We start from the raw sequence: 27,331 nt of genomic DNA on the forward strand, positions 1-27,331 counted from the left end.
GTGTGAACATCTCCTGCCCTGATAGCAGCTGGGGGAGGATTATCCTCCGCCCGTGAGCGCTTTGGCACAGGCGAGGTGCCCACGGCAGCACCCGCTGCTTGTTGAGAGTAAGAACGATACGCGGTTTCGCGTCAAAAAGTCGTCATAAATAAGTCTCTAACTACAATTTGTCGCTAAAAATGGTAAATGGCCTGTATTTGTATAGCGCTTTACTCAGTCCCTAAGGACCCCAAAGCACTTTACACTACATTCAGTCATCCACCCATTCACACACACATTCACACACTGGTGATGGCAGCTACATTGTAGCCACAGCCACCCTGGGGCGCACTGACAGAGACGAGGCTGCCGGACACTGGCGCCACCGGCCCTGACCACCACCAGTAGGCAACGGGTGAAGCGTCTTGCCCAAGGACACAACAACCGAGACTGTCGGAGCCGGGGCTCGAACTTGCAACCTTCTGATTACAAGACGAACTGCCAACTGTTGAGCCACGATTGCCCCACGTCGCTAGTGGCTTTTTAGAAAAAAAGTCGCTAAGGGGGTTTTAGCGACTTATAAATATAAATATAGCGACAAAGTTGCTAAGTTGGCCACACTGATCATGTCATGTGGAAAATCTCTACATGCTTTTGTGGCTTTGTAACATTTGGGGATTTTATGTCATTCAATGCAACCTGAACAGCCACAGAAAATGACAAAACTTAGGAATTTGGGGATTATTATTAATATTTACTGTCTGTTATTTTTATTTTACCATCTCAGCAAAAGATTCAGAAGTAAACCCACAATTCAATAATAATAATTATAATAATGATAATCTTTAAAGTCTCTGAATCCTTGAGGCACTAAAATTAACTGATCAAATAAGAACATACACACCTATCACGGACCCTCATCTCGTATTTCTTCTTTTAAGCTGAAAGCATCAAACATCACCCAGAGCAACACATAAGCACCACGTAGCTGTGGTTACCAAGAAGCAAGGACACCCTTTTCTAGACTTTAGGTAGTGTGTGTGCAGTGCTGGGTGAAATTAGCACTCTCTGATTTGGCAAATCACAGGAGGGAAACAATATTAATTAGGTTAGCAGTTAGCCTGGTTTTCACATCCCTGGAATCAAATGCAGCACTTTTCATCTGGCAATTCATGCAGTCTGGCTGTGCCTCTTTCTGAAATGCCTCTACACCCATACGCTGAATTTTTTGTGGCACATAACCTCGTTTTCGGGTCCCAAATTTCAGATGACCCCCCGCAGAGTTGTCAAGTTATTGTGTAATTTTCACAAATTCTATTTTCAGATCTCAGCCATATTAGCATAATAAGCTGAACTGCGTGGCTTTGAGCCATAAAATGAGAAACCTCCATTTTAGCTCCATTACTTGTACGGTATGACAAAGATTTACTTCAAGTTTCACAGAAAGTCTGAGGAAAAGAATACATTGACTATTTTTTTTTTAAAATCTAAAGCAGGGCTCAGATGAGTCAGTCTAAAAACTGGAAGCACAGACAATATAAAAGATGGATGTAGCCACCCTGATGTCACCCAGTGGCTTTTAGCCAGAAGTCACCTTATACTGATTAAAATTAGCAAACCTGGTTAACAAGGATTCATAAACTTTGCACATTAAGTGCACAGAGACACGTATCAGCTAAATGGTGCTAAGTAGCATGCTATTAATATGCTAAAACTTCACTTACCAAAACTGAAGCACAAATTTGTTGAATGCTCTGCATCTCTGTTTGTCAGACGCTTCCATTGAAACACTCCAAAACACACCAATAGCACAAACATGCTTGAGAGGTCTAATTAGCAGAGGGGAGCAAACAGCTTTCAGCTACAGCTGGCTGATCAACAAACCTGCCAGTCAAGCACTCCAATCAAGTTTAAGCCTTAGAAAAATCCAGAAGAAGGGCGAGATTAAAAAACCCATTGTGCGCTATTTTTTAAAGAGGCACCAAAACTAACCACACTAGGTAATAACTCTGCATATGTAACTTTGGGCTCCAGAAGGAACCAAGTCTGCAGCCGATCACAATGGCAATGTCCATCGTTTGTATAAAGCCTATGGGGTTGTGATGACAAAAATGATCATTTCTCTTATTTTTTACTCTCTTTTTATTTTCACTTTCATTCTCGGTCACGTTTAGGCTCTCACAACGTGTTTGTTATGGTTGGTATGAGATTGTCTTTCACGCCAGTAACCCTTTTCAGTGAAAAATGAGGAGTTACAGTTACGGCCTGATGCTCAAGGACATACTGAGACACACCAGCAGCCTGGACCGGCTGGCATTGTTTGACACTCCTCAGAACAGTGGTACCAGTCTACCCAACAACCCCCCCGATTAAAATAAACAAACAATAATTAAATAAACATCTCTGTCAAATAGAAGCTTTTAGCATGGCTAATTATATTTTACTCTATGTATCAGAACTGTGACTTTTAAATGAGTACAGGTATGTTACTATAATGATCATAGTATATATATGTCTATATGTGCCCTATCTCCTTAACGACTGGGTCTATCTTAATGAAACACAGTCAAACATACAGTGAGTATTAACATGTATACGTTTTAAAAAACTGATTTCCTATAAATCCAAGGTCTTTTGATTTTCATATATATTATGTTCATTTCATGACTCCCCTGCCAGTGTGGTGTAAACTGTCTGTTTGCATTTCTTTTACATGCCTACATATGTTGCCTGTATGTAGCTTTTCAGTCATCAAACAGCCTGAAGGCTGAGCTTCCACCATTTTATCTAAAACATGCTGGATGTGTGGGTAGGTGTATTGTTACAGGCACAGATAAGGTGATGAAAAACAGTCCAGGAAGGCTAGATTGGCTAATGGCTGCATGCGTAATCTATGAGCAGGTATCTAACGAGCTAAAGAGCTCGTCAGATTTATATGTGAAATTTAAGGCTCAAGCAGAATACAGCATTGGTATTGTTAGTGTCAATGGCTGTAAGGTGCTATCTCAAACTCTGAGTTAAAGTAGGCTGCACCAGATCACAGTGCTCAAACACAGGGTGCTGCTTTTCCTCCAGGCTTAAGGAAATAAATCAGAGCTCTGTAGGTTTCTCTACAGTAGAAATCAAGGTCATACACTGTTTTTTAAATCTAGGACAGTTCGCCTCATGAGACAAGCTGCTCATCTACCTCATATTACTGGGGTGGCACCATGCAAGTCCACAAAATCAGCAGCACAAGTACAAATGTCACTGCACAGCTGGACAGGTTTACTGCAACGCCCACAACAAGGTGGTATAAATATTATTACCTGTTCTCATGTAAATCCTGGCATATCTGAGGACCCAGAGATCCATTGGAGGATCCTAGGCTCGGGGTTGTGTCCACTGCGGGATCAATACTGTTAACTGATGAATTTGTTACATGATCTCGTGAACAAGCCACCTACTATAGAAGCATGTGACAGCTGAGAAAGCTGCAGACCATTTTTCTTTCTTTTGTGTGCTTACTTTGTGCCCCTCCTGTTTCCTCTGAGACGCTTCAGCCTAGTTGCCCAGATTAAAGCTGGGCAAACACTGTGCGATTCAGCTCCTGCTCAAACTGTACGATTGACTCGCAGAGGTTAGAAGTTCGTAGGTCACGATGCAGGGTCTCACACTATACGACCTTTCCAAAGTTCTACAAGTGCCTCCATCGCTTGTGTCCAGATCACACGCTGCACTGCCGTGCTACTCCGTCTTTTTCACCGACATTTATGTGCTTGCGCGTGTGCAGTGTGACAAGCTGCGGTGACACCCTCAGGACGGTGATGGTGTCACGGCCTGATTTTGGCCTTCATCGTGCGTCGTGCATCGTGTAGTATACGTGGGGTAACGAGAATCAATTAACACCTCACGACCAGCTCCCGATCATCAATCGCTTGGTCGGGAGGATTTCAAGCAGGTTTGAAATCCTCACAACCAGTGTTGAAAACTTAGCGACTTTTTTTTTCTAAAAAAAATTACATTAGCATGACCTATTATGCAAATTAGGCGATGACATCATTTAGCGACTTCTAGCGATTTTTGGGACAGCCAATAGCGATTTTCCTTACTGAGGAGTTGGCAACACTGCTCACGACCACGTGATGCACGACGATGCACGATGAATACCCAAATCGGGCTGATCGCCAAAACGGTCACACGACTGAAAAATCGGCTCAAAATGGGCCAAAAATCGCACAGTGTATGCCCAGCTTAAGACTCTGTCTGCATGTTTCAGCTTGCATGCAACCTGGCGTAAAATGAATCTAAATATGTTAAAGTGTTAGACAGAGGAGGTGTTTTTAAACCATTCACTAAGTCTACTGCATCATAGTCTCTTAAGCCACAAACAACAACCAACAGCGTTTATTTAAAGATAAACCTGCACAGTGAACACGCGCGCAATACACATAAACCTCTTTGTAAACAAGTGATGGTCTCTGCTGGTGGTTCCCTCTGTCAGACGCTTCCCAGCAGGATACAGTCAGATTAGCAGCATCTCATTGATGGCTTGTGAACATCCTCGTTTCATCATGTTCACACAGTGGGAAGCTTCACATCCCACCTCAGCCCCATCCTCGCACAAAGTGAAGAGGGGGTGTCACGTGCTACGGTGTTGCTGGCAGAAACCACACTCAGACCGGCACAAGTAACGCTTATCAATGTAACCTATCACACGTTAGGTTTAAATTACATGTGCTGAGGACTTTTTTCTTTTCCTTCACTACGCCATTCACGGGTACAGGTCTGGTGATCGTTCAGGTCAGCCCATGTGATGGAGCACTCACACTCACTCCGCTTCTTGATCAAATAGCCCTTACATAGCCTCGAGGTTAATTTTGGCTAAGGCTCAAGCTAAACCTTTGATGATATAAAAGTGAAGCCTAAGATCTCTTGAATGGCCACTGAGGATAACCCATACACTGTACATGGAGGACAGGTGTAGCTTGTCAAGGTGAAGGGATCCGAAAAGTGAAGCAAGCATAGGTATTTTTAAATATCTCAACCTTGTGAATTTTGTTAAGGCTTAAAGTTAGAACACGTTGACTGGCAGGTTTGTTGATCAGCCAGCTGTAGCTGAGCGCTGTTTGCTAGGCTTCCTACTGCTAATTGGACCTCTCATGGATGTTTGTGCTGTTGGTGCCTTTTGGAGCCTTTTAATGGAAGTAAGTGAAAACAATAAATATGTCTTGCTGAGAGATACAGAGGGTCTTTGTCCTTTGAGTTTTGGTGAGAAACTTCTGGTATTTTCTCGTATATTATGGTTGTTATTAGCATGTTACTTAGCACCAGTTAGAACCCAGAGAGGATGGATGTAGCTTGCTATCTTGCACACCAGGTTCTGGACTAAACATGGCCACTTCTCTCTCCAAAAAAAAACCAACAGGGAGGTTTCCAAAAGGTTAACACACACTTCAAAATGTGGATTGGAGAATAGGTGTCACGTTAGCTATGGCTATTATTTATATATCATACAGTTAGTATAGCTGTATTTAAAGCATGTTTAATGCTTTGAAGAAAGCACTGAAGTCTTTTTTTTAATAGTTGGTTGATATTTCCATTCTTCAGTTTTTTTTAGCTTTAATTTACTCAAAAACTTTGTGTATTTTTGTGTGTATTTCTTGTTAAATGGGTAAAACCATAATGGGTAAATTACCTAATATGGTCAAACACTGCTGCAGTGCAAATAATCAGGTATAACATATATAGGGTGTTATAATGTAATTTTATATAATCTATATTTTATGTAATGAAATGATATACCACCCATAAAAAATGCCACAATACTAGTAAATGGGTATATAACTACAATATTAATTTTAATAAATTCATTAATTTTTGATTATATAAACAGTAATATGGGTTTTCATGTTTAACTTAAAAATGTCCAGAAAATGTTATTACAATATACTAAAAACCATACACTGTTATTTACAGTTTGGCCTCTTGTAGACAGAAAACCTCTGTTTCAGTCCAGGTACAACTTCACAGCGAAGCAGAATGAAACAGTTACATGTTTCAGGTACCTGTTGTTACCTGAGTCGATACTTGCAGCCCATTCAGGTTGAACAAGCAGTTTCACTTCTCCAGGATGGTGCATTCATGGGTGCCATTGCAAGAAAGTTTGCTGTGTCTCACAGCACAGTATTAAGAGGCTCCAGGAGACGGGCTGTTACACATGGAGAGCTGCAAAAGCTTGTAGAAGGGCATGAATCACACCGCAGAACCAATATCTGCTGCTTAGTGTGAGGAGCTGCAAGACTCCTACAAAATGCATATAGACCAAATTGTCAGAAGCAGACTCCATGCCATCACCTAACACCCTTTAGCGGGACCTGTGTTCACAGCCCAGCACTGCAACCCATTTGGTATTTCAGAGAATATCAAAACTGGAACCTGTTTGGGTCACAGATGAGAGCACAACTTTAGTTATAGGAGACCGATCGAACACCAAATGCCTGCTGGAAGTCTCCTCCTCTGTTTCTCGCACGTATTACCTTAAGTTTTAAAAAAAAAATAGTTTTAAAGTTTGTGTACACATTTACAAACCTTAAAAACATATCCATCTCATATTTACATGCTTATTAAAACTGCATCTGCATATGACCATTCATTTACACGGGAGCTGTCTTAAACTGTTCAACAGTTTCAAGCAGCTTTAATTCTGGACATTTAATCATTCATGGAATTGCTGTACTGTTGCAGCGCAGCTCGAGTGCAACCTTTAAGTAACAGGGCTGTTGAACACTGAGCTGTTCTGACTGCAAATAAACTGTGAGTAGTTTTAAAAAATCCGGAGTGCTTTCATTTTGGTTGCATGAAAAGAAAGGCGTTACTTTTTTCTGCTGGCATTTGATCAAATGGACACGAGAGCCGAGCTCGGACTCTGGAGAGGGCCCGGCCTCTGGTGTTCTGCACATTGATCTGCTCTGTGACCTGTACTGTCTGAAGTCTGGAGTATCTGCTGTGCTTCACGAGTTAAAGTCCAGGTTGAGGGAGGGAAAAACTCTGAGTTTGCCTAGAATGTGTGAAAAAAATGAAGGAGAAAACAGAAGGGAAGGAGGTAAAGAATGACTGAGAATTGTGAGCATCCAGCGTGTGTGACTTCAGCAAAACTAGTGCCATTGTTATCTCGGTAGCAGATGGAGAATGAATGGTGTGTATGGTGTGTGATTAATGAAGGCTGTTGTCAATAAGACAATGCAGGCAGGATATCTGTGAGGCAGTAAGCTTTGTATTTAATTGAACACTGGAGCAAAGAAACAGGACTTTTTAAGAGCTTGGAAGATAGTTATGTGCAATATCACAATATAATTTAGGCAGTTACATTCAACAAACATCTAATTATGGTCAATTTTGGAGGGATTTGGAATGAATTTGCAGATTTTGTGTCTTGTTTTCACTTTGTTCTCTTCAGGGTCTGATGACTGTGTTTGACAAGTATGTTAAAGTCACTCATGAAACCGTGGCCATTTGGATGCATTGTGACATTTATAGCAATGGCTGCTCTTATTTGTTGTAAAACCCTGCAGCTACTCTGATAAACATAAGGCTTCCTTTGGTCTACCCTAACGAGGATGTTTCCATGATATTTGAGGAGGGAGTTTGCAAGAACTCCCATAACTGTTGTTATTATCGTTATGACGGTAATTATCATAATCATTTTCTGGACAGAGTCCTCATCTCTGATGCGCAGCTCAGCGGCCCTCTAACTTTTCTTGGTGGGTAAAATTGACCAAGGTGATGAGGTCTGGGATCATTTGAGGTATACAACTAATCCATCTGTGGTCCGCCGGTGCTTTGCCGAGCCCATTAGGAAATTACTCTAATCACATCCGAGTTATGGATTATTATCATCTGCAGGTAGCCACTTCATAATCATTCACTGCTTAATTTGTGGGTTATAAAATCACGAAAGGGATCATTCTGTGGATCCTGTGTAGGATTCACAATGAGAAATGTCTTATGTGACAGAAAGGAAATAATGAGGTTCATGTAAATGCAATGAACAGCAGCACATCAGCGCAGACCACAAGAAGGTAAGACACACCACACAGTTCCTACGGAGACAGTCATTTTGGATCAAAGGAGAGCCCTGTAAATGATACGAACCACATTTGATTAGCAGAGTCATTTGTTATTTCTTAATTAGTCATTTATGTATTCCCCGATAAAGTCATTTATTTATATACTATAAAGTTTATGCTGCATAAATGCCAATACATATCACACAGTAAGGATTGAAAGCCAGGTCAAATCTGTGAAACTAAGTCAATGAAGAGATCTGAGGTTCTTCCCTTCTAGAGGGAGTCAAGGAAACATGGATGTGTCCTATGCAGAAGCCTTCAGTCAAGTAAATTCAGCCACCTTCAGTCACCTTTCTCATTCACTATGTGTTAACAGACCTCTCTGCAGTGATTCATACTTGTTATTAACCTCTGTCTCTCTTCCACAGCATGTCTTTGATCCTGTCTTCCTTCTCTCACCCCAACCGGTCGCAGCAGATGGCCCCGCCCCTCCCTGAGCCTGGTTCTGCTGGAGGTTTCTTCCTGTTAAAAGGGAGTTTTTCCTTCCCACTGTCGCCATGACCCCCTATGAGTGCTTGCTCATAGGGGGTCATATGATTGTTGGGTTTTTCTCTGTATGCATTATTGTAGGGGTCTACCTTACAATATAAAGCACCTTGAAGCGACTGTTGTTGTGATTTGGCGCTGTATAAATACAACTGAATTGTATTTATACAGTGTATGCAGCACTTTTCATATACTTTGAATGCTTTTCTTTTTCCTTTTATTATGATTTAAAACACAAAGGATTAAAACACTTAAGGCACTCTCTTGTGACTGTAAGAATCTCAGACGAATGCTCGATTGTCTGTCAAACTCATAAAATTAACACAAAAAAACTTAGATTGTATTTATCTGCAGAATGCACATCCTTTCCAGGTTATTGTTACTTTTTATGTTATAGTTATACAATTTCCTCCCACCCATCCCCTCCACCCCCATTCACCAACTATCACTAGAGGCTATCTCACACACAGCTCTGCTACTGACTGCTCTCATTTAAGCAACAGCGAAGCAGTATGTCGGAGGGATCGATAGCAGCCGCCTACGAGAAAGTCGTATGTGTGTGTGCTTTGCAGTGGGAACAGCCGCAGCCTGTTAGCTGCATTCATCTTCAAACTCCCATGGTGCTATGGTCACCAGTGAATGGCACGGTGTTTACACAGGCTCCTTAAGCACCCTACTCTATTAACTCTCTGCATTTACATGGTGCCCACATCCATTCATTTCTCCCGGGAGGTGAGAACTCTCGTAGTGAACCATAGATTACATGAATTGTCCAATTTCTGCTCAGGTTGGATCCTATTGGTATAATAGCAGCAAAGATAATAGCTTCTATTTCCACCCCTGTGGCTGGTCAGCCGCATTTATTATTTGAGTATTTCCTCTTTATGGTTAGGTAAATATTCTACTTAACAATCTAATGCATTCACTCATCTGCCAGCTATGAGTATGTGTTGCACAGTTGGAGCTTATATAAAGGTATGATTACAGTTTAAAGTGTAGAATGATTGAAATTTAAGAGTGTTGGATGCAAATATGAGATGATAGACGGAGGAGATGAAATTCAGTTCTGATGAGTTTGAGAGTTTTAGTGTTTTGACAAAGTGACGAACAGACTAAGTTAAAGTAAGAGAAAACTGGAAATTCAAGAAAATTAAATAAAAACGTTTTTAGTATAAATCAAAGAATATAAACTCAAAGTATTTCATGAAGATCTTATAAAAATGGGCCCTGAATAAAACCAAGGAGTGCCAATTGTGAATCTGCAATATTGGAAAAAATCATCAGGTAGGAAGAAGGGGAAGAAAAGTAAATAAGTTAAAAGACTAGAACACACAGATTGAGAGAGACTCGTACAATAAAATGGAGGAGACACAGTGGAAGGGTAAACACCAAAGAGCGCTATAAAAATTCAAAAGTTGTCTAAAGTGGATGGTGAGGATAAGGCTATGGGTTTTTTCCTTTGGTTCTTGCTTGCTTGCCTTCTGTCCGTTCTTTGTTTGGCACATCAATCAATCAGAGCAGCGTTTGTCCCTCACGCTGCTGTGGCTTCTGATTGGATCACAGTGGTGATTCAGCAGCTTGAAATCCTTTGTCCTTCCAGACAACTCAGATCCCATATTTCAGCACAGATAAAACCCTGAAGTTCTCTGCATGTTTTTTTGTTTGTTTTGTTTTTTTCTTCAGAAAAATACCAACAACAACAAAGGAATGATTCATGAGTGTACTTGGTTATTTTGCATTGTTGGAATTAGCACTATAGGGCTCAATAGCACAAGGATATATCCTTCTGACTGTTGGTTTACCACATTACAGTATACACCATATCACCTTTTTGAACACCAGTGGCTGTTGATGATGGTCGGAATCATTCAAGCAGCTATCTGAATTAATTAACCTGATAAAGGACACAGAGGGAACAGGATTAAATTGCTTAATGGCCAAACATTTGACCATTGCTCCTCAATTTGGGCCACAGTTGTCCAAATAACCTTGTTCGTTTTTCCATCTAAATGCAAATGGATGGGTGTTGAAGAAAGTGGAAACCACTGCTATTTGCCATCTGCCCATTTGTGTGTGCACTATTGTGACCATTAGGTTTTGTTCTGGTATTGTACAAAATGCATGGCCTGCTCACTCCGCTATGAATTTCAAGAGGGTTTCAGATGGACCAGGACATGATGGGAGCAAAAGGTATTAATACATGTGTCATAAAAGTAATGAGGCTCAGTGCTTTTTGTTGATGGTGTCAGTGACCAGGAATGCAAAGGCAGGTTGGGGTACTGGTATTTTTGTGTGTTCTTTGAAATTATTATAAAGCGAAACCAACCACATTGTAATTCTCAGTGGATCCAAATCTGTTTTTTTTGTCTTAGAGATATGCACAAGGTGTCTGTTGGTGTGCCAGGACACACCTGGTTATAACAATGCTGAGATGGTTCTTATGCCCAACTCATCTTTTCTCATAGAACGACCTTTACCGGCAATAACCTTGAAGTAAACATTTTCTGTATGACTTTATCAACCTCTCAGGTTGTTTTGTAGGAATGTTGACCAACTCTTCTTCATTAATTGCTTCAGTTCTGTGATTTTGCAGGCATTCATCTATGCACAGCTCTCTTAAGGCCAAGCCCCCAGCATTTCAGTCAGGGTGAGGTCTGTATTCTGACTGGACCATTCTACTGTAGATTCACTGATTTGCTTGGCATCATCATCCTGTTGCATGATCCAATTTTTAGGCCAAGCTTGATCTGTCTGACAGAAGGCCTCACATTTGACTCTAGGATAGCTTGGTGTACCGAGGAGTTCACAGTCAACTCAATGCCTGGAAGGTAGCTTGAGTTGACTGTTATTGTGAGTAACAGTGTACTGTAAATGAAAGGAAAGGAAATGAAGTGAATAAAAGAAAAAACATACTCGGTATTTTTCTAATTATTCTGTAATGCACGTTGACTTCTCACACTAACTGAGGCCTGTAGAGTCTGAATGTAGCTCTTATGTTGTTGTTGTACAGTTATTTTATTTTCAACTTTAATTTATATATTTTATCTTATTCTTTCCCAGTTAAATTTACCCTTCATTCTAATTTGTGTTGTACAGTTATTTCATTTTTAACCTTAATTTATATTTTATTCCCTCCTAGTTAAATTTACCCTTTTTAATTTTTCATATTTATTTCCTATCTTATTCATAGCCTTTTTTTTTTTTTAGGTCACGAGCAGTTGTCCAAGCATTTCACTGCATATCGTACTGTGTATGACTGTGTACGTGACAAATAAAATTTGAATTTGAATTTGAAATTTTATTTTATTTTTTATAATTTCACTGAGCATTGCATGGTCAGCACCTAAATGCTGCACATCAGTAAACTGCTAAAACCTTTTGCTTTTATAGAGGTGGTCACACTTCCAGATGATCAAGTAGATTTTATTAAGTGCACTTAACTGTTATTTACCCCCAGAATTCCTATGGAAACACTTCCAGGACTGCATAGATTCTTTTTTCACTGTAGATTATTGTAAGAGAGCCCTTTGGACTCATTTTTGAATGCAGAATCTTACTCTACTTACTTTATCTAGAGCAGACCTTCCCAAAGTGTGGGGCCTACCCCCCTGGGGGGGTATGGCGCAGAGCCATTGCAAAGGGGGGGGGGTATGAAAAGGGGAAAAAAAACAACAACGCTTGGACACTACTAGTACGGGGCGCCCACACAAACGCAAAGCAGGAGATGAAGCATCACTGAATATGTTTCCAAACCAACTTCATTCTAAGCCAAAGACTAGAAAATATGGTGAAGCAAATCTTCCCTTTGGCTTCACCTGCACAAGTGCCGAGGTAGGTCTCCCTGCAGAATTGGTTTTCCCTTCCTCGGGAGCAGCGCTGGGCTCTTCATATCACGGACAAACAGTATCCCACATTCTTGATTTTTAGTTCACAAACACTTGTTGTAATGACTAACTACTCCTGACATTTTGGAGATGTTAGCTCTTTATACAGTAAAGTTACAGCTGGATACAAATAACATCAGGCTGATCCTGCCACGATTTGTTCCCTCGGTTCAAATCACGGACAAACAGGATCCCACAGCTGTTTATGTTTTTAAACCTATTTTGCACAGAGAGGCATTTTTTTGAAAAAGGTATTGTAATTATTGCAATGTTGAATATTATAGCACAGGAAAAAAACAACTACACGTAAAACAATTACACTGTGACGCCTCTGCCTTTGTAAATGGAGGGACAGTAACTGCGATTCTGCAATTCATCTCATGTAAACAATAACGTGGCGCACAGCGTGATGTGAAAAAAGATGTGAACATTTTTCTTGTAAAACAAAAGGTGGCCTAGCAATAAAGTTTGGGAACCACTATCTAGAGCATATTTATGGCCAATTTAGAATCACCAGCTAACCTGACATGCACTGGACTGTGTTAGGAAGCTAGAGTATCCATGGAAAGCACACAGAAGTGAACCCACCAGGGTTCAAACCAGGAAACTTGCTGGGAGGCTCCAGTTTTGACCAAGTATGCCACCTGTGAAGGATTAATTAGTGAAGTAGATCGCCCACTTTTTTGCAAAAAGGCTATCAGACGAGGGTAGTGAAACGTCAAACGCTCAAACCACAAACAAAAACAACAATTGTGTCCCACTGCTGAAACCATCATGTTTCCAAAGGTTTGCATTGCAAGTTTCACAGTTTTGCAACCTCTTAGTGAGTAGTTGGCGAGAGTTCAATACAAAGTACTGACTGTCAGGGCAATCTGCTAGCAACAAAAGCAATTGCAAGGAGGTTTTTGCTGCAGCATCATATCTTTCTTTGTGACTAATTTCACCTAGCAACAGCAAGCAACCTCCTGCAAACACTTACCAACTGGCCCGAATTCACATTTTTTCCAGCTGTAAGCAGTAAGGTTAGTGACCAGGCCTATGTGGCAGAGACCTTACTTTGTTTTTTACTGGCTTTTGGAGGAAAACTCATGTGGCCATTTGAGGAACTGCAGTTTTTCGTGCTTCTGCATCTGCATAATATCCAAGTCCTCCCCAGGTTCACGCTACGGGTTTCATAGTTTTGTTATCTTGGACTAATATAAGCACACATTATTAAACGCATATATACAACACACATGGTTTGCTTTAATAATTTGTAAACAAACAGAAAAATGCACAAGAACAGTCATAATTTGTTTGTTGAAGCCTTTAAGTTAGTCTCCGGTTATTTGTGCAGTTACATAGACGTGTTTTCATTCATACCACATTTATCTGTATTATAAAAACTCCTCTTTGACTATGAAAGACAACACAATCCTAAATAAAAAGGACAACAAAGCCTGTATGGCAGCCAATGAACTTCACAACTTTTTAAAAAGAGTAATAGAGCTATAGAGCTATACTGCATGAACAGGAAATATTGCACATAGAGAAAAGGCTCTTGGGATGACATCATTATTAATTAAGTGAAAAGAAGGAGCAGAAGTTTGTGAAATTAGTCGAGCGAGTTGGATGAACACATATCTGTCTAAAGCAGTCTATTAATCACGCCGCCTTCAAATGGCCCTCATTTGTGCAAGCACTTTCCAATATAGGAAGAAAAAAATAGTGTACAAAGACAGTAAAGTTGGAAAAAAGACAACCTCAAACTGACATCATTAAATGCATATCTGACATTAAAACATAAAGTGGCACATTAAAACAAAGAAATACATTTCTTGAACTTAAGATACATTTGGCCAACCTTTCATGCTCCACAACGTAAATCAATTTTAAATGTATTGTCATGACAAGAAATGAAGCACACTTAAGGAAAACGTGCAACAATGCATGAGCGTACTTGAGCATAATCACAGAATTGAATGGAATGAGCCATTGCTTTCCTTTGAAGTTTTCCATTTAAATTGCACAGTCCAAATCACAAGTAACATTGTATCCAAGTTGTATATACAGTGGCTGACCACTCAAATATCTAAAGAAACAACAGTTTTCCTGATATCTTACTTGTCCAGTCTGCTGAGAGTTGTCACAAAGAGACACGATTTCAATTTCTTATTTCCTGACATTTTGGGAATGGAAATAGCAAGTCTGTAGAAATACAAAGGTTATTCTGAGGAGCATTTCCTGACCTTTAATGAAAACATAATGTCATTTCTGGCCTTTATACCATAAACTGAGCTACAATATAAAAGTTGGATGTAGCTTTAAATCTCTAATTTATGGAGCCCCGCAGGGGACATGGGAGAAAAAACAATTAAGACGGACTTTTGCGAGATATCGCAAAACAAACTCGGGATCTCGCAAAAGTTTTAGCCGCATTCTTCGGAGGCCGCCAGCTCGAAGCCGACCGGGAGGTCGAGGCACGATGTGCCGGGAAAGCAGTGTTCCTCCCGGCTGTAGTAGGTCTCGACCTCCCGTCAGCTTCGAGATGGTGGGTGTCAGATCTCCGAAAACGTCGGAGCACTTTTGCAAATATGTGATGTCTTGTAAACCGAGCAGGTATCTGACGTTTACACAACTACATTCACGCCTCAAAATATCTTAAAAGTGTATTTTGTGACCCAGAAAGAGTTTGTTTTGCGAGATCTCGCAAAAGTTTTGCGAGATCCCGAGTTTGTTTTGCGAGATCTCGCAAAAGTCCGCCTTAATTTTTTTTCTCCCATGTCCCCTGTGGGGCTCCGTACTAATTTTATAAAAGTCTATCAGAAAATGACTGTACTGCTCACTTGATGTGTGACACTTTCTGTATGAGTTCATAGTTTCAATTGTTAGTTACAAATTATCTTTAATTTAGCAGGATGTTTATTTCTAAAGGGTGTGAAAGTGTTTTTGGATTCTCCATCAGACACACCGCTTCAGCAGAAAGCTGAAGTTGGTGGCTACGTCCATCTTTTATATTCAGTCTAGGCTTAAATTAAGATGGGACTTGTCTTAGTGAGAAAGCTATTTTTTTGGACATGTGACCATTTCCTAAAGGAGGTGCTTAACTGGCTTTATTGGGATTTGAATTGGGACTTAAATAGGGACTAGATTGGCAGGAAGCAGCATGACACTCCACCTGTAGTTAAAAAGTGCAATGGCACGCTTAAATTTTCCTGCACTTAATAGAAATTTGCCTTAAAAAACTGTCTTTGGCAATCTTTATGACACACTGTGGCGAGTCCATGTAGAAAACCCAAGCCCTGAAGGAATTACACAAATCCTAACAGCCACACTTCTATTAATAGTATAAAATCTGGACCCCGACTGTCTCACTTCCTGGACTGGATCTTCATATAGCAACCGAGAAAACCTTCCCCACCTCCCAGGTCAACTGAAAACAGAAGCACAGTATTTTCACATACCTGTAAGCCCATAAAACTTTAATAAATCTTCGTCGAGTAAAGTTTAAACAACTTTCAATAAGAATTGGAAGATTGATATACCTAATGGTTGTTTTGGCTGCAAAGTTTGAGACTTCTTCAATTGAATTTTTGAGGTATATATACTGCAACATCTCTCAGCGTATAGGTTTTCGCTGCTGGTTCTGCTGGTAAACTATAGTCAATAATATTGCACAGAAAGCAAAGACAACAAGCATGATTGTTCAGTTAAGAGCATATGGGATTCCATACAATAAGGCATTGCTTTAATGAAAATATCTCAAACATTTTAATCAATGCTTCACTGACAGGCGATTGTGATGTCCTCTTTAGTACTGATTGGTCCATCACATCGACAAACTATTACACAACCTGTGCGCTTCTTAACACGGAGTGCTTGATATGTAGAGATGGAAGCAGCTGACCAATCACAAACTGAGAATTATGGATGGATGGGGTTACGGATGACAAAGCAAGGATATGGAAATTCAGCAAATTTGAATGACCATCAGGCTCCGTTTTCACCTGTAGACTTATTTCTGCAGACTGAAGCTGCCAGTCAACACTGGTAAAAGTTTTTTTCACACACAATCATTCTATGCTACAAGCACAGGTAGTAAAGAAAAAAATACCCCCCAGATATATATTAAATCCACATATTTTGCCGACATCTGTGGAAATAATGTTATTTGGGGGAATTCACCTTATCTAAAACAAAATTTTAAAGTAGGAATCAAGGATTCCAGGTGGGAGAAAAAATAATGCCGGAGGGCCAGCTTTTCTAGGTTAATGCTGCTAATGTAGCCTATTTACAATCTCCTATTATATGCAACAAAAATAGCCTCGTTTTTCACTAATAAGCTGATATGTTCTGGCCATTCACCGAAGAAGAAGAAGAAGAAGAAGAAGAGAAAACTTAATCGAAAAAAAGGGAAGTCATTAATTGTGCTTTTTAACCCACAAATCCACTTCATCGCTGAAATGGGACAATTCAAGAGGCACCATCTGAAGTGCTTACATCAGTTAATGAGAATCTCTAAAGCTATAACAAGGACTGAAAATACAAATAGTAAATATATTATATTTATATATTTATAAAGTTGATACAATTCCCTTCCAGTCCCAAATCCAGTTTAAAAAATATTTTCTTCACATTGTCTAATGTCCGACATGAAGGATCTTTGTGTCGCCGCGCAAAGCCCTTATGATGCTCTAAAAGAGAAATGTCTTTGCCAGGGTTTGATTCTAATTATCCAAAATCTGGATGACACAGAAAGCTTGTGCTAAAAAGCCGGAAGAGTTATTTTTTTTGTTCTCTTTTCTTAAATGCAGGAGGTTGTTTTGATGAGAAGACTGAACAGTTCTGCTGAGTATCCTTCTGTCGATGTTGGTGGTGGGTGTCAGGAATGCTTCAACCCCGGAGTTAAACAGTTACCTCGTTCTTACTGGCAGTGTGGTATGTGTGGTGGTGGCCGGGAATGTACTGCAGGTGGTCCACCGTGTGTGTTCGTCGGGAAGCAAACGCCTGCCTCTTAGACGTGGTCACTTGGTGGTTGACCGTCAGCGTGTTGTAGGAGTCAGTAGAGGCACTGGGTTGAGAGTACATCTTGGTCACCTTGTGGCGGTCCATAACTGGCGTGGTGGGTATCAGCATGTCAGCATGAGACATCGCCCTCGCCATGGCCTTCTCCCGGAACTTGTCACGCCTCATTGCTGGGGACAGCAACAGCGGATCCTGGGAATGGAGGCGGTCCGCTGAGAGCAGCTGCTCTTCCGAGAGGTGGCGGCTGCTTCCATATGCTGCAGCCGCCATCACACCGTATGAAGACAGGCCGTACTCTCCACGTCGCGGCGTCCTGGGAGGAGACAGGACGTGGTCCTGCGACATGGCCCTTTGGACTCGACGAGGACGTTGCCGCTGCTGGTGCTGCTGGTGTTGCTGGGGTTCTGCGTTCAGCTTCACCATGTGGGTTGGTCCCCGTCCACCAAAGTCAGGATGATGCTTCCTGGCGTAGTAGTCATCTATGTCTTTATCACCTGGGGAGTTAGGAGACAAAGATCATCAGGGAGAGGCAGGCGCATTGAGTCTTAATGGCTTTGCTTTGAATGGCTGTAATTTTGGATAGCTTGGCTTATGACACATCTCTCCGCAGCTAGCTTTATTTCAACAAATTAGCAAAATGCACCCATCAATCACTGAAACAGCAACATTGCATCCCTGGTCAAAAATAGCTGCAGTACACTGGCAAAAACTGCAGTGTGGCTTATGAGGTGGAAAGACAGATGGGGGGTGGGGGTGCTGTTTCCATGCTCAACAGCGGGAGTCGGGAACCTTTCTTATAAACCAGGAAATTATGAGCATCCACCCAGTTTCTTAACTGTTTATCCAGCTTATGATCAGGGGCAGCCTGATCCTGTCTCCCCTCTCATAGGGCAAAAGGAAGGATACACCCTGGGCAAGTCACAAGTCCAGAACAAACAGAGAAAGGCAGACAATCACACATTCATACCCATGGCCAAGTCTTTAAACCGTGGGAGGAAAACGAAGAGAGTACTAGGAGAACATGCATATACAGAAAGGCACCGGTAAATCAGGGAACACTGAATAAACATGTTTATGTCGTTTATGTACACAGGAACATCATGGTGAGCTTAGCTGTACTGACCTTCAGACTGTCACATAATGCCCGACGATCATCACTCTGCTCTTTCGGTATGAGTAATATAATCCAGTCGTGTCTAACCCTGGACTGTCAGCAGCATAAGTCAGTGTGTTAGGAATCAAAGGTTGCAGAATAATCCCACCTTGTAGCTCGTGAATTAAAAATTATCTTATTTCCATTTGATTTACAAAGAATTCTGGGTAATAAGCCCCCGTTGCTAGAAAGTCTAAATTTGGTCCAATCATGACACAATGTGTTGAATGAATATTAAAGCAATGGTTGCTCATTGCCAAAATGTTTCCTGGGCAAGTCGTGCTTTGCAGCATATTAGATCATTTTTCATTCTGATACGTTTTAGTAATCAAAACAAATCATTGCACAAGCAAGAGCCTGTACCTGCATCAGAAAAATAAAATCTCTCCCCAGTCTTGGTGTCCACCTCTAAGGAGACTCCTTACTGAGCATAAAATCTCTTTTCTGTGGCCATTTGGGTATTAGAAGCTTTCTATCTACTATTACTGAAGGCCAGGCTCGTGCCATTTGTGTGGCTCAGTACAGATGACGGTTGTGTAGTGCGTCTCGCGACATCATTAAGTCAAATAACTAAACACTCAGCTGCGGCGGCAGATTAACCCGGTCTTTCACAAAAACGCGATCCCCACGGTAATAGTGGCAGTAAGAACTGATAATATAATCCCACACCAGCTGGAAAGTGCTATTCAAAGCAGTTTGAATTGGTTTGTCCTTTCCCCTTCGTGAAAAACAGGATAACTCCAAGCTCTTGTCAATGTGTTTGTCCTTCAGCATTGAGAACACTCATCAGCAAACCACAGTACTCAACAGTTCATGCGCGGGTGGTGCCTGAACGGGCAACCAGTCATTTAATCCTCTGCCAGAAAGCAGGCCGCCGCTCCGCTGTGTGCACACACTCCTAATGGTAAAATCATTACCGCAGTATTAGCCACAGGTAGCTCTCAGCAGACTTCTGTCTACCTGGTTTTTGGCCGTGCTCGCAAAAAGGGGAAGGCTACCAAGGAGCCTGCCTGATTAACTATTGTGCTGAGCAGTTGTTACCTCTGCAGTAGTTAATTACTGCAGAACACAGAGGTTGAATTGGCGCTTTAGGACTATATCACGCTTCACCAGGTCGTGGAGAAAGGGGATGATGGGAATTGTTTGTCTGGATGCTCGTCTCTCTGGGAGAGATGTCACGCCTGGATGCAGAAGGTCACCTTATTTTCTCCCACTCTGAGGTTTTAATGTCCACTAGTCTCTGCATTCCTAATGAGGGAAGCCCAACTCTTGCCTGTGGCGATGCGGTCTAGCATTCTTCCCCGAAGGGTTGGTTTAGATATGACATTACGGCGGGAAATGTCAACCGAACTACAAGTATAGACACAACTGACAAGCTGCGGCTCATATCTCTAATGACAGGTCAAAGTAAAGTTTCCAGTCAATAAGATCTCAAGAGTTACACTCAGATAATGATATGGCATAAATAAGAAAAAAACCCACAACACGGAGCAGAGTCTATATAACCTTAGGGTCTGAAAAGGGAAGATTAAAGATTAAATTAGCATTCATTCCTTGTGGTAAAATGTCGTAAACTGTGGTCTATGTGAACACCACCATGGGGATATCTAAGGTTGCAAAAAGTCTCATAAAAAGTCTACGAGAAGCAACTTTCTGATTTCGTTTCCAAAAGGATGACCATCTGTGGTATTTTCTGCGAACTTGTTTGCTAACGAATTGTCAGTCGTTAGCTAATGAGCAGGCAGTTTAAGTCTTCCCAACTCCTCCCCACATATATTTTTTGCAGTCAAGATGCCTGAAAAGCTCATCTTGAGGCTTGAAAACAGGAATTTGCAAACCAACAGGTGACGTCACAGTAACGACATCTATCTTTTGCACTGTCTCGACTGTGGTGCAAAATGCCTGTTTTAGTATAGAAGTCTATGGGAAAATGACTGTACTGCTTTTATGATTTATGACCTCAGTAACCACTTTTCTATTCAGTTTACTGTCTCACTCTCTACTTTTTCTTTATATAACTCAGTATTTATCTTGGAAAGTATGATCCCATTTAGATGGATGCTGAAGGATGCCATTCTTTAGGGTTGGATGCTTTGCTATTGACACATCACTACTGCAGTGTTTTCAGTTTCTCAACACAGAGATGGCGATGTAGTAAAATGTAGCAACGTCCCCCACTTTCTACAAATTCCTACACATTGTTTACTTTTATATTTGAAGTCAAAGTTTTCATAGGACAGGACAAGAACAGATCAGAAAACAAGAGATGCTTTTTGTTACAATCAGCTGAAATTAGCTATTTTTTCCTTTCTGCCACTGAGATAAGTAAAGTCATCCTCGAAATGGCCTGCTCCTCTATAACTGCCTCCGCTTCCATTTGATTTAGGTCTTATTCTTTATGGATGTACACATGTTCCACTGTTTACAGTGTAAGTGGCTGAAATGATTTAAGAAGGGCAATGGAAATTACTTGATCTCATCTCTGCGGCTCAGATAAAACGCAGCACTTTACTGTTAAAATGATTGCGAGAGGCTGAAGGGTCCCAAATGTGAAGCAGCGCTACAACACAGGAAATTGCTAACAACTGCTAATTAAACCCCAGCTCCCACTTTGCTAGATTACATGCAGTATAGCCAGTGTATTTATGTGTCAGCTATTGATCACAGAACACCGTAATCATATAATGCGCTAACACTCGTGAAACTGGTGGAACATCAATTATAAAGTGATTGTCAGAGGTTTGGAGTAGGAGTGGTAGAATGTAAAAGGGCGATAGAGTAATATCATTTAGGTATTTCTTTTTGGGCGGATTAAAGGTGGCTTATTTGTTCTAAAAGGTGTTTTAATCCCTTTTAAGGGTGATTAAGGGGAAAAACAGCAGAGCCAAATATGATTGGTTTCTCCTTCTTTGTGCCGCCTCCTTGGAGGAGCTAAGCGGGTTATTTTAGAGCTGCGTCCTCAATCCCTGCGTCGTTGACGTCGTTGAAGGACGGAGAGGATGGAAGTGCCGCTCTCGCTCTCTCTCTCATACACACACAAAAACTACACACCAGAAATGATTTATAATTGCCAATTTTAAATTGCAAATAAACCATGCTAATTTAATTTACTAATCATCGTCTCTCCAGATGGTTTCATTAAAATTGCAACTAATTATATTACTTTTAGGCTTGTTTCCAAAGATCTCACTCATGCTAGAACTTCTTTTTTCTTCAAGGGATGACTTTCCTTGCGTGTTTGACAAATTCTGCCGGGCCCCTGTCTCAAATTCAAAAAGCTTCTTTGTAGTTCAACATGATTCATCTCTGTGATTTTCTGTGTTTGTACAGGACTCTGGCAAGATAAGAGCAAAGCCCTGAGTTGATAAGTGAAAGAAAAGACAAACTTATAAAAGACAAATGTGGAATGCGCTGAGAGGAGATTGCTCTGATGCATGTTTTTCTATCACATAACCACACAGTGTAAAAAAGGACCAGTGACATGTTTAAGTGGCTTTCTCTGTGTGCGTACCTTGTCTTAAGATTCCTCCTGATGCTTTGAAGGTTTTATTTGAACCATTTTTGCAAACTCTTGTGAAGCTCTTTCTGAGCTTAAGGGAAAACTAACATACACCCAGAAGTCAGCGATGAAATGTGTACTTTCTGGGTGCTAAAGCTATAAGCGAGTAGGATAAAAGCAATTTTATATATACATATAATATATATGCCAGTTGTTAACAGTCATGTCAGCCCACATCAGCTGCTGGAATGACTGATCTGCTTCAGCTTTATATGTTTTGTGGAATTTTAGAGCATTTAGAGCATACTATTTAAAAAGGGAGTTTTTCCTTCCTACTGTCGCCAAAGTGCTTGCTCATAGGGGGTCGTATGATTGTTGGGTTTTTCTCTGCATGTGTTATTGTAGGGTCTACCTTATAATATAAAGCACCTTGAGGCAACTCATGTTGTGATTTGGGGCTGTATAAATAAAATTGAATTGAATTGAACTATTTAATGCCCCACTCACACAGGCCTAGACACTGGTTGGCAACTGCCTGGCAACCACCAGTTGCTAGAGAAAAAGCAGTTGCTGGAGGTTATAGGCGGTTGCTGTGAAATTGTCTGCAAAGCCAAGGACACACAGACCTAAAGATCTGCCAGTGACTCAGTGAGTAAGGAAAAATGTGTCTTCCCCGACAGATTGGAAAGTGATTGCTTGGTGTTTGGTAGGGAATAGGTATATGCTGCTGGAACAAAAACCTCCTTATCATTACACCGGATGCCTGTATTTTGTATGGAAGATGCATGTGTATTCTTTTTAATGCAATAGAAAAACATTTATACTTTATGTTGATGCAAATGTGTGGAGGTACTTTTAATGCAGTTGTTGAGTTTGATTAATTTTGGCTACATGGAAACATGCCCCAGAAACGTCAAGCATGAATAAGGCTATATGCAATCAATATTTGATTATAAAATCTCACTAAATACGTCAACTCAATGGACCCTAACAATCCACGTGCCCAGCCTAGAAATTAGCAAAGCTGCAGTTTGATGACCTGGGATTGAATTAATTCACAAGATAAACATAACATTAAATAAACAGCTTAATTTAAAGATCGCATTAAAAATTTTTTTAATTCATAAATAGTCGAGATTTCCTATTTGTTTTCTTGCTCATGCCTCATGTCCCATCTTACTGTGCAATAAAGATAAATGTAATTTACTGTCATTTAGGAAAGACCTTCCACACAGATGGAGCATACCTCAGGAAACTTGTGGCTTTAATGAAAGTTAAATAAATGAAGAAAAACTTGACTCATCACGTGAAACCATTCTACGAACCAGTGGACGATGCACCAGTCAGGAGGTTAAAGCAGCAGCATCCACGTTATCATCAAACTGAAAATGTCACCATGAGGATAATGAACTGTAGTATTGGCGAGACATTAAAGTGCCATCCAGTTGTTGTATAGAAGCCATTCAGCTGAAAAAAAAATGGTTCTTAATATGTCATTAAGAGACATTAGCAACATGACATGGGCCACAGATGGAACTAAATTACACGCCAATTAGATGTCAGTCTATGAGCCGATAGATGAGTGGATGGGAATGAGTGTGGAGCCTCTGAGCGTGCTGTCATGCATTTTAAAAAGTTTATTTCCCTAAAAAGGTGAAAAGTGAGGGTACTATCTGTATGATGAGCTAACAAACATCTGGAGGTAGTTATCATGATGCATGTCTCTGTAATGGACATTGAGATGTTTCATCGGGCCCGGCGCGGTGAATCGAGTAAAACCTCTAATGCACAGGCCCGACATGAGGGTGATGTCATCGCCTGTGTTTTTGCAGCGTATCAGGTATGACACAGTGATGGAGGACGACTGAAGGACCACTTGCTAGATCTGTGGAAAGTATTTACTTAAGTCAGACTTGAGGGCCAGCTCGTAGGAAGGCGGCAGATGGCTCAGGTTCTGGAAGGATCTGGACAGGGACAGGTCGTAGGCTTCCGTGGCTGAGGTCAGGATGTTGTTCATCCGCTGGGGTCGCTCTACAGGGGACAGGGGAGGAAGTGGTGCACTGCAGTCAGCACACAGTCAGTCAAAAGGATGGGCTCTACACTGGGAGTCTTTACTTGAGGGGAAAGGAAAGGAAAGTGATGCAGTGGGAAATGTGTGTTGAGAAAGATTGAGCAGGACTACAGAGCATTTAGGGACTGTTTTACACATTTTTGGTAAAAAAATAAATAAACAACTGAGACACTGAACAGCAAGTTAGAGTATTAAAAATGTGAATGTGGGCACGGGTAACTGGGGTAACCACTGTAACTACACCCACCATATCTTATGTGCATGCTGGTCAGATTTTGAGCTGTTTTAAAGTCAGAACTAACAGAAAAGGCCAGTTATTTCTGTTCTTATCCTCCATATGCTCCTTGTTCCTCCTCCATCCACTCATGAAATGATGTGGTTCAAGTGGTTTTTGTATCTTTCTTCTGAACCATGTCGAAAGTTTTCGCCTATTCCTTGCGTCCGTCTGCAACTTTTTCTTGTTTTTTTCCCCTTTGTTTTCAAAGTCCCTCTCACCCTTTTATATTTAAGCCTGGTACATGGCTCCATTCAGATGAGAAAATCTTTTCTTTTGTGACATTTGGATAGTTTATTTTGGGCAAGATAGTTGCATGAGTTCTCTCAGAAATGCCAAAAACTTGGGGCTCGCTCCAAATGATCACTGTCATTTTTCTTCTGAACTGTGGTGCTTGTTAAAAATAGCCACAACTGAGCAGTGAATTTCGGCATCATTTCAGCTTGTGATGTCCTGCTTTTTGGAATCTGGCATGGCCAGGCAAACATCTCTACACATATTTCATTTTCAAGATGAACAGTTCTGCAAAAAAACTTTACAAATCCTTGTTTTTCATTTCAACATTTGTTGACCAACAGCTACCAGTGCGTCAGCCTTAACTACTTTATGGACAAAAGTCCCGCTGCCACTGGAGGAAAAAAATCAAGTATGCATATATCAAGGCATGCACTCTGCCTTTCCAAATATTTGTGAAAGAATGTTGTGCTCTAAAGAACTCAGTGAATTCGAGCATGGTATTCTCATAGGATGCCACTCTTGCAACAGAATTTCCTTCCTACTAGATATTCCACAGTCAACTGTAAACTGTATTTTTGCAAAATGGAAACATTTAGAAACCACAGCATCCCAACCAGTGCTGAGGCACATGGTGCATGAAATTCACCAGTAATTCCAGACTTCCAAAACTCCTCTGGGATTAACATCGGCACAAAAAGTGTGCACAGGGAGCTTCATGGTATAGGTTTCCATTGCCGAGCAGCTTCTGTAGGTAATGTAAAGGTAGCTCAGTACTTTTGACCATACAGTGTATCTGTTGGTTGCACAATGTGAACCAAGCTTGCTGGGACTGGTTGATAGTTTACACTTCAGCCTTTTGTCTAAACATGGCTACTTCTGGCACTAAGAACCTCTCAGACTGGGATCCCAGTTTGGAAGATGTAATTTTAATTCTTTGCTGGACAGAAACATACTCAGAACTTTAAAAAGAAGAGATAACATGTTAGACTGAACTGAACTAAAAATTAAAAAGTCAGAATGGGCTGTATTTTAGAAAGGACTATGCTTAACAAAGAGCGCTTTGCTTGCTAAGGCTTGCTAAGGATTTTGTGTCAAGGCATTTCAAGGATATTATTTACTGAAGTTGCAGCTTCAATGAAATGACTAATTTGTCTTCTTTGCAGTTCTGAGTCAGCGGGAAACTGCGTCACTCAACTGCATCTAAGCAGCTCAAACGACAGATCATTTTGCACGCCTTTAACAGTTCATTTGGGGATATCTGTGATATGTATAACACCATTACAGCTCCCTGCACTGCACAGAGCTCCTGTGGCTTCAGAATTTAGGACGCCCAGTCACGGGTCAGGAGGCGCGGTGGGCGGAAAGGGCTGGGATTCAGGCAGGGACGCGGGTGCTGGATTTAAAAATAGGACCGGGCGACTACTGCAGCAAGGAGGATAGGGACACACAACACCAAGGAACATATGGTGTAGAGGGGAGACATTCACAGAATCAGAAAGTGTGTGTGGGGGTTTGTGGGGTAGGTTGAGTGAAGGAAAAAGAAAGAAAAAAAAATGTGTGTAGAAAAGATTTTTAAGGTTGGACTAAAGGTCATGGATTGTAATGCAGCAATGTGAAGTTTTGCAACTGCAAAAAATACACAAGCGCTTGAACAAAAGGAAAGAAAAGGAGAATAATGACCCTCAGTGTGCAGGAAAAGAATTCAGTTGCTACTATACATGAATTATGTTAAAGAAAAACTGATGAAAAGATACACATAAACACCATGTGTATGTGTATTACTTACCGTATCTCATTTGTCTGTGGGCTAACAAATCCAAGTGAGAAAGAAAGGATCAATAACAATCAATGTGCACAGTATGTTTCAAACTAGAGGTCGCCCTTGGTCAAAAACAATATTGCAGGAATGCTGCCAAGGGTTAACAAAAACGTCCAAACCAGCAACTCTTGAATTATGCATTGCAGCTATGATCCTCATCAGAAGCTAAATAGACTTCAAAAGTGCTGTTTGAAGAGTTTTATTTGGTTCTGAAAGCACTTTCGAAACCCATTTTCCCATGAAAAGCCGGCCTGTTTAAGAGGCAGACAAGCGCAGGCAGGATGTGGATGGCAGCGCTCCGTTAATGGTAAAAAACTTTGTTTAATGACTCAATGACGATAACTTTAACCCGAAACAGTGACACAAAACACTGGCCTCTGCAGTTTTAGAATATCACAGAGGGGATTTTTGTAAGTAATTAAAAATCCAGGTTGCCTCTTTCATTTCACAGCCATTTAGATGCAGAACCGTTCAGTAATTCCACAGTGAAGAGCTGCTCCCCTTTCACAGAAAATCACATTTAGAAAAATAGATGGGATGCTATGAGAGTAACTGGGTTTTCAATAACTCGAGCAAACTGCACAGGCGATCCTTTGATTATCACACTTTTTGCTTTTCATTTTCTCCGAGGATTTCTTTATCAGCTCCTCGTACTTTAAATTCCCTGTGAAAGGCATACTTTTGTTTTTGAAATTGGAAATAGTCTATCACAGAAATTGCTCGGCTTTCTATCACTTAGAGATAATAATGCATATCATTTTGGAAAATGAAGCCAATGACTGCCATGAAATCAGGCTAAACTAAAAAGAGTATATCA

General features: G+C 40.9%; 1 protein-coding gene across 2 annotated transcripts in view; it reads right to left on the reverse strand.

Moving 5' to 3' along the window:
- Positions 1 to 15,213: 15,213 nt before the first annotated feature.
- Positions 15,214 to 27,331, reverse strand: part of LOC120740204 (protein shisa-6) — an 85,944-nt gene continuing 73,826 nt past the window's right edge. The window contains exons 7-9 of one of the 2 annotated variants that reach the window (XM_040042388.1): positions 26,482 to 26,502; positions 24,016 to 24,144; positions 15,214 to 17,955 (exon numbers count right to left, since the gene is read on the reverse strand). In XM_040042388.1, coding sequence (XP_039898322.1) covers positions 17,342 to 17,955; positions 24,016 to 24,144; positions 26,482 to 26,502 — 764 coding nt within the window. In that variant the 3' untranslated portion in view covers positions 15,214 to 17,341. The remainder of the gene's footprint in view (positions 17,956 to 24,015; positions 24,145 to 26,481; positions 26,503 to 27,331) is intronic. The other variant, XM_040042397.1, reaches the window with a different exon arrangement.

Source organism: Simochromis diagramma, unplaced genomic scaffold (assembly GCF_900408965.1).
Source record: "Simochromis diagramma unplaced genomic scaffold, fSimDia1.1 OVJJ01000321.1, whole genome shotgun sequence".
NCBI lineage: Eukaryota > Metazoa > Chordata > Actinopteri > Cichliformes > Cichlidae > Simochromis > Simochromis diagramma.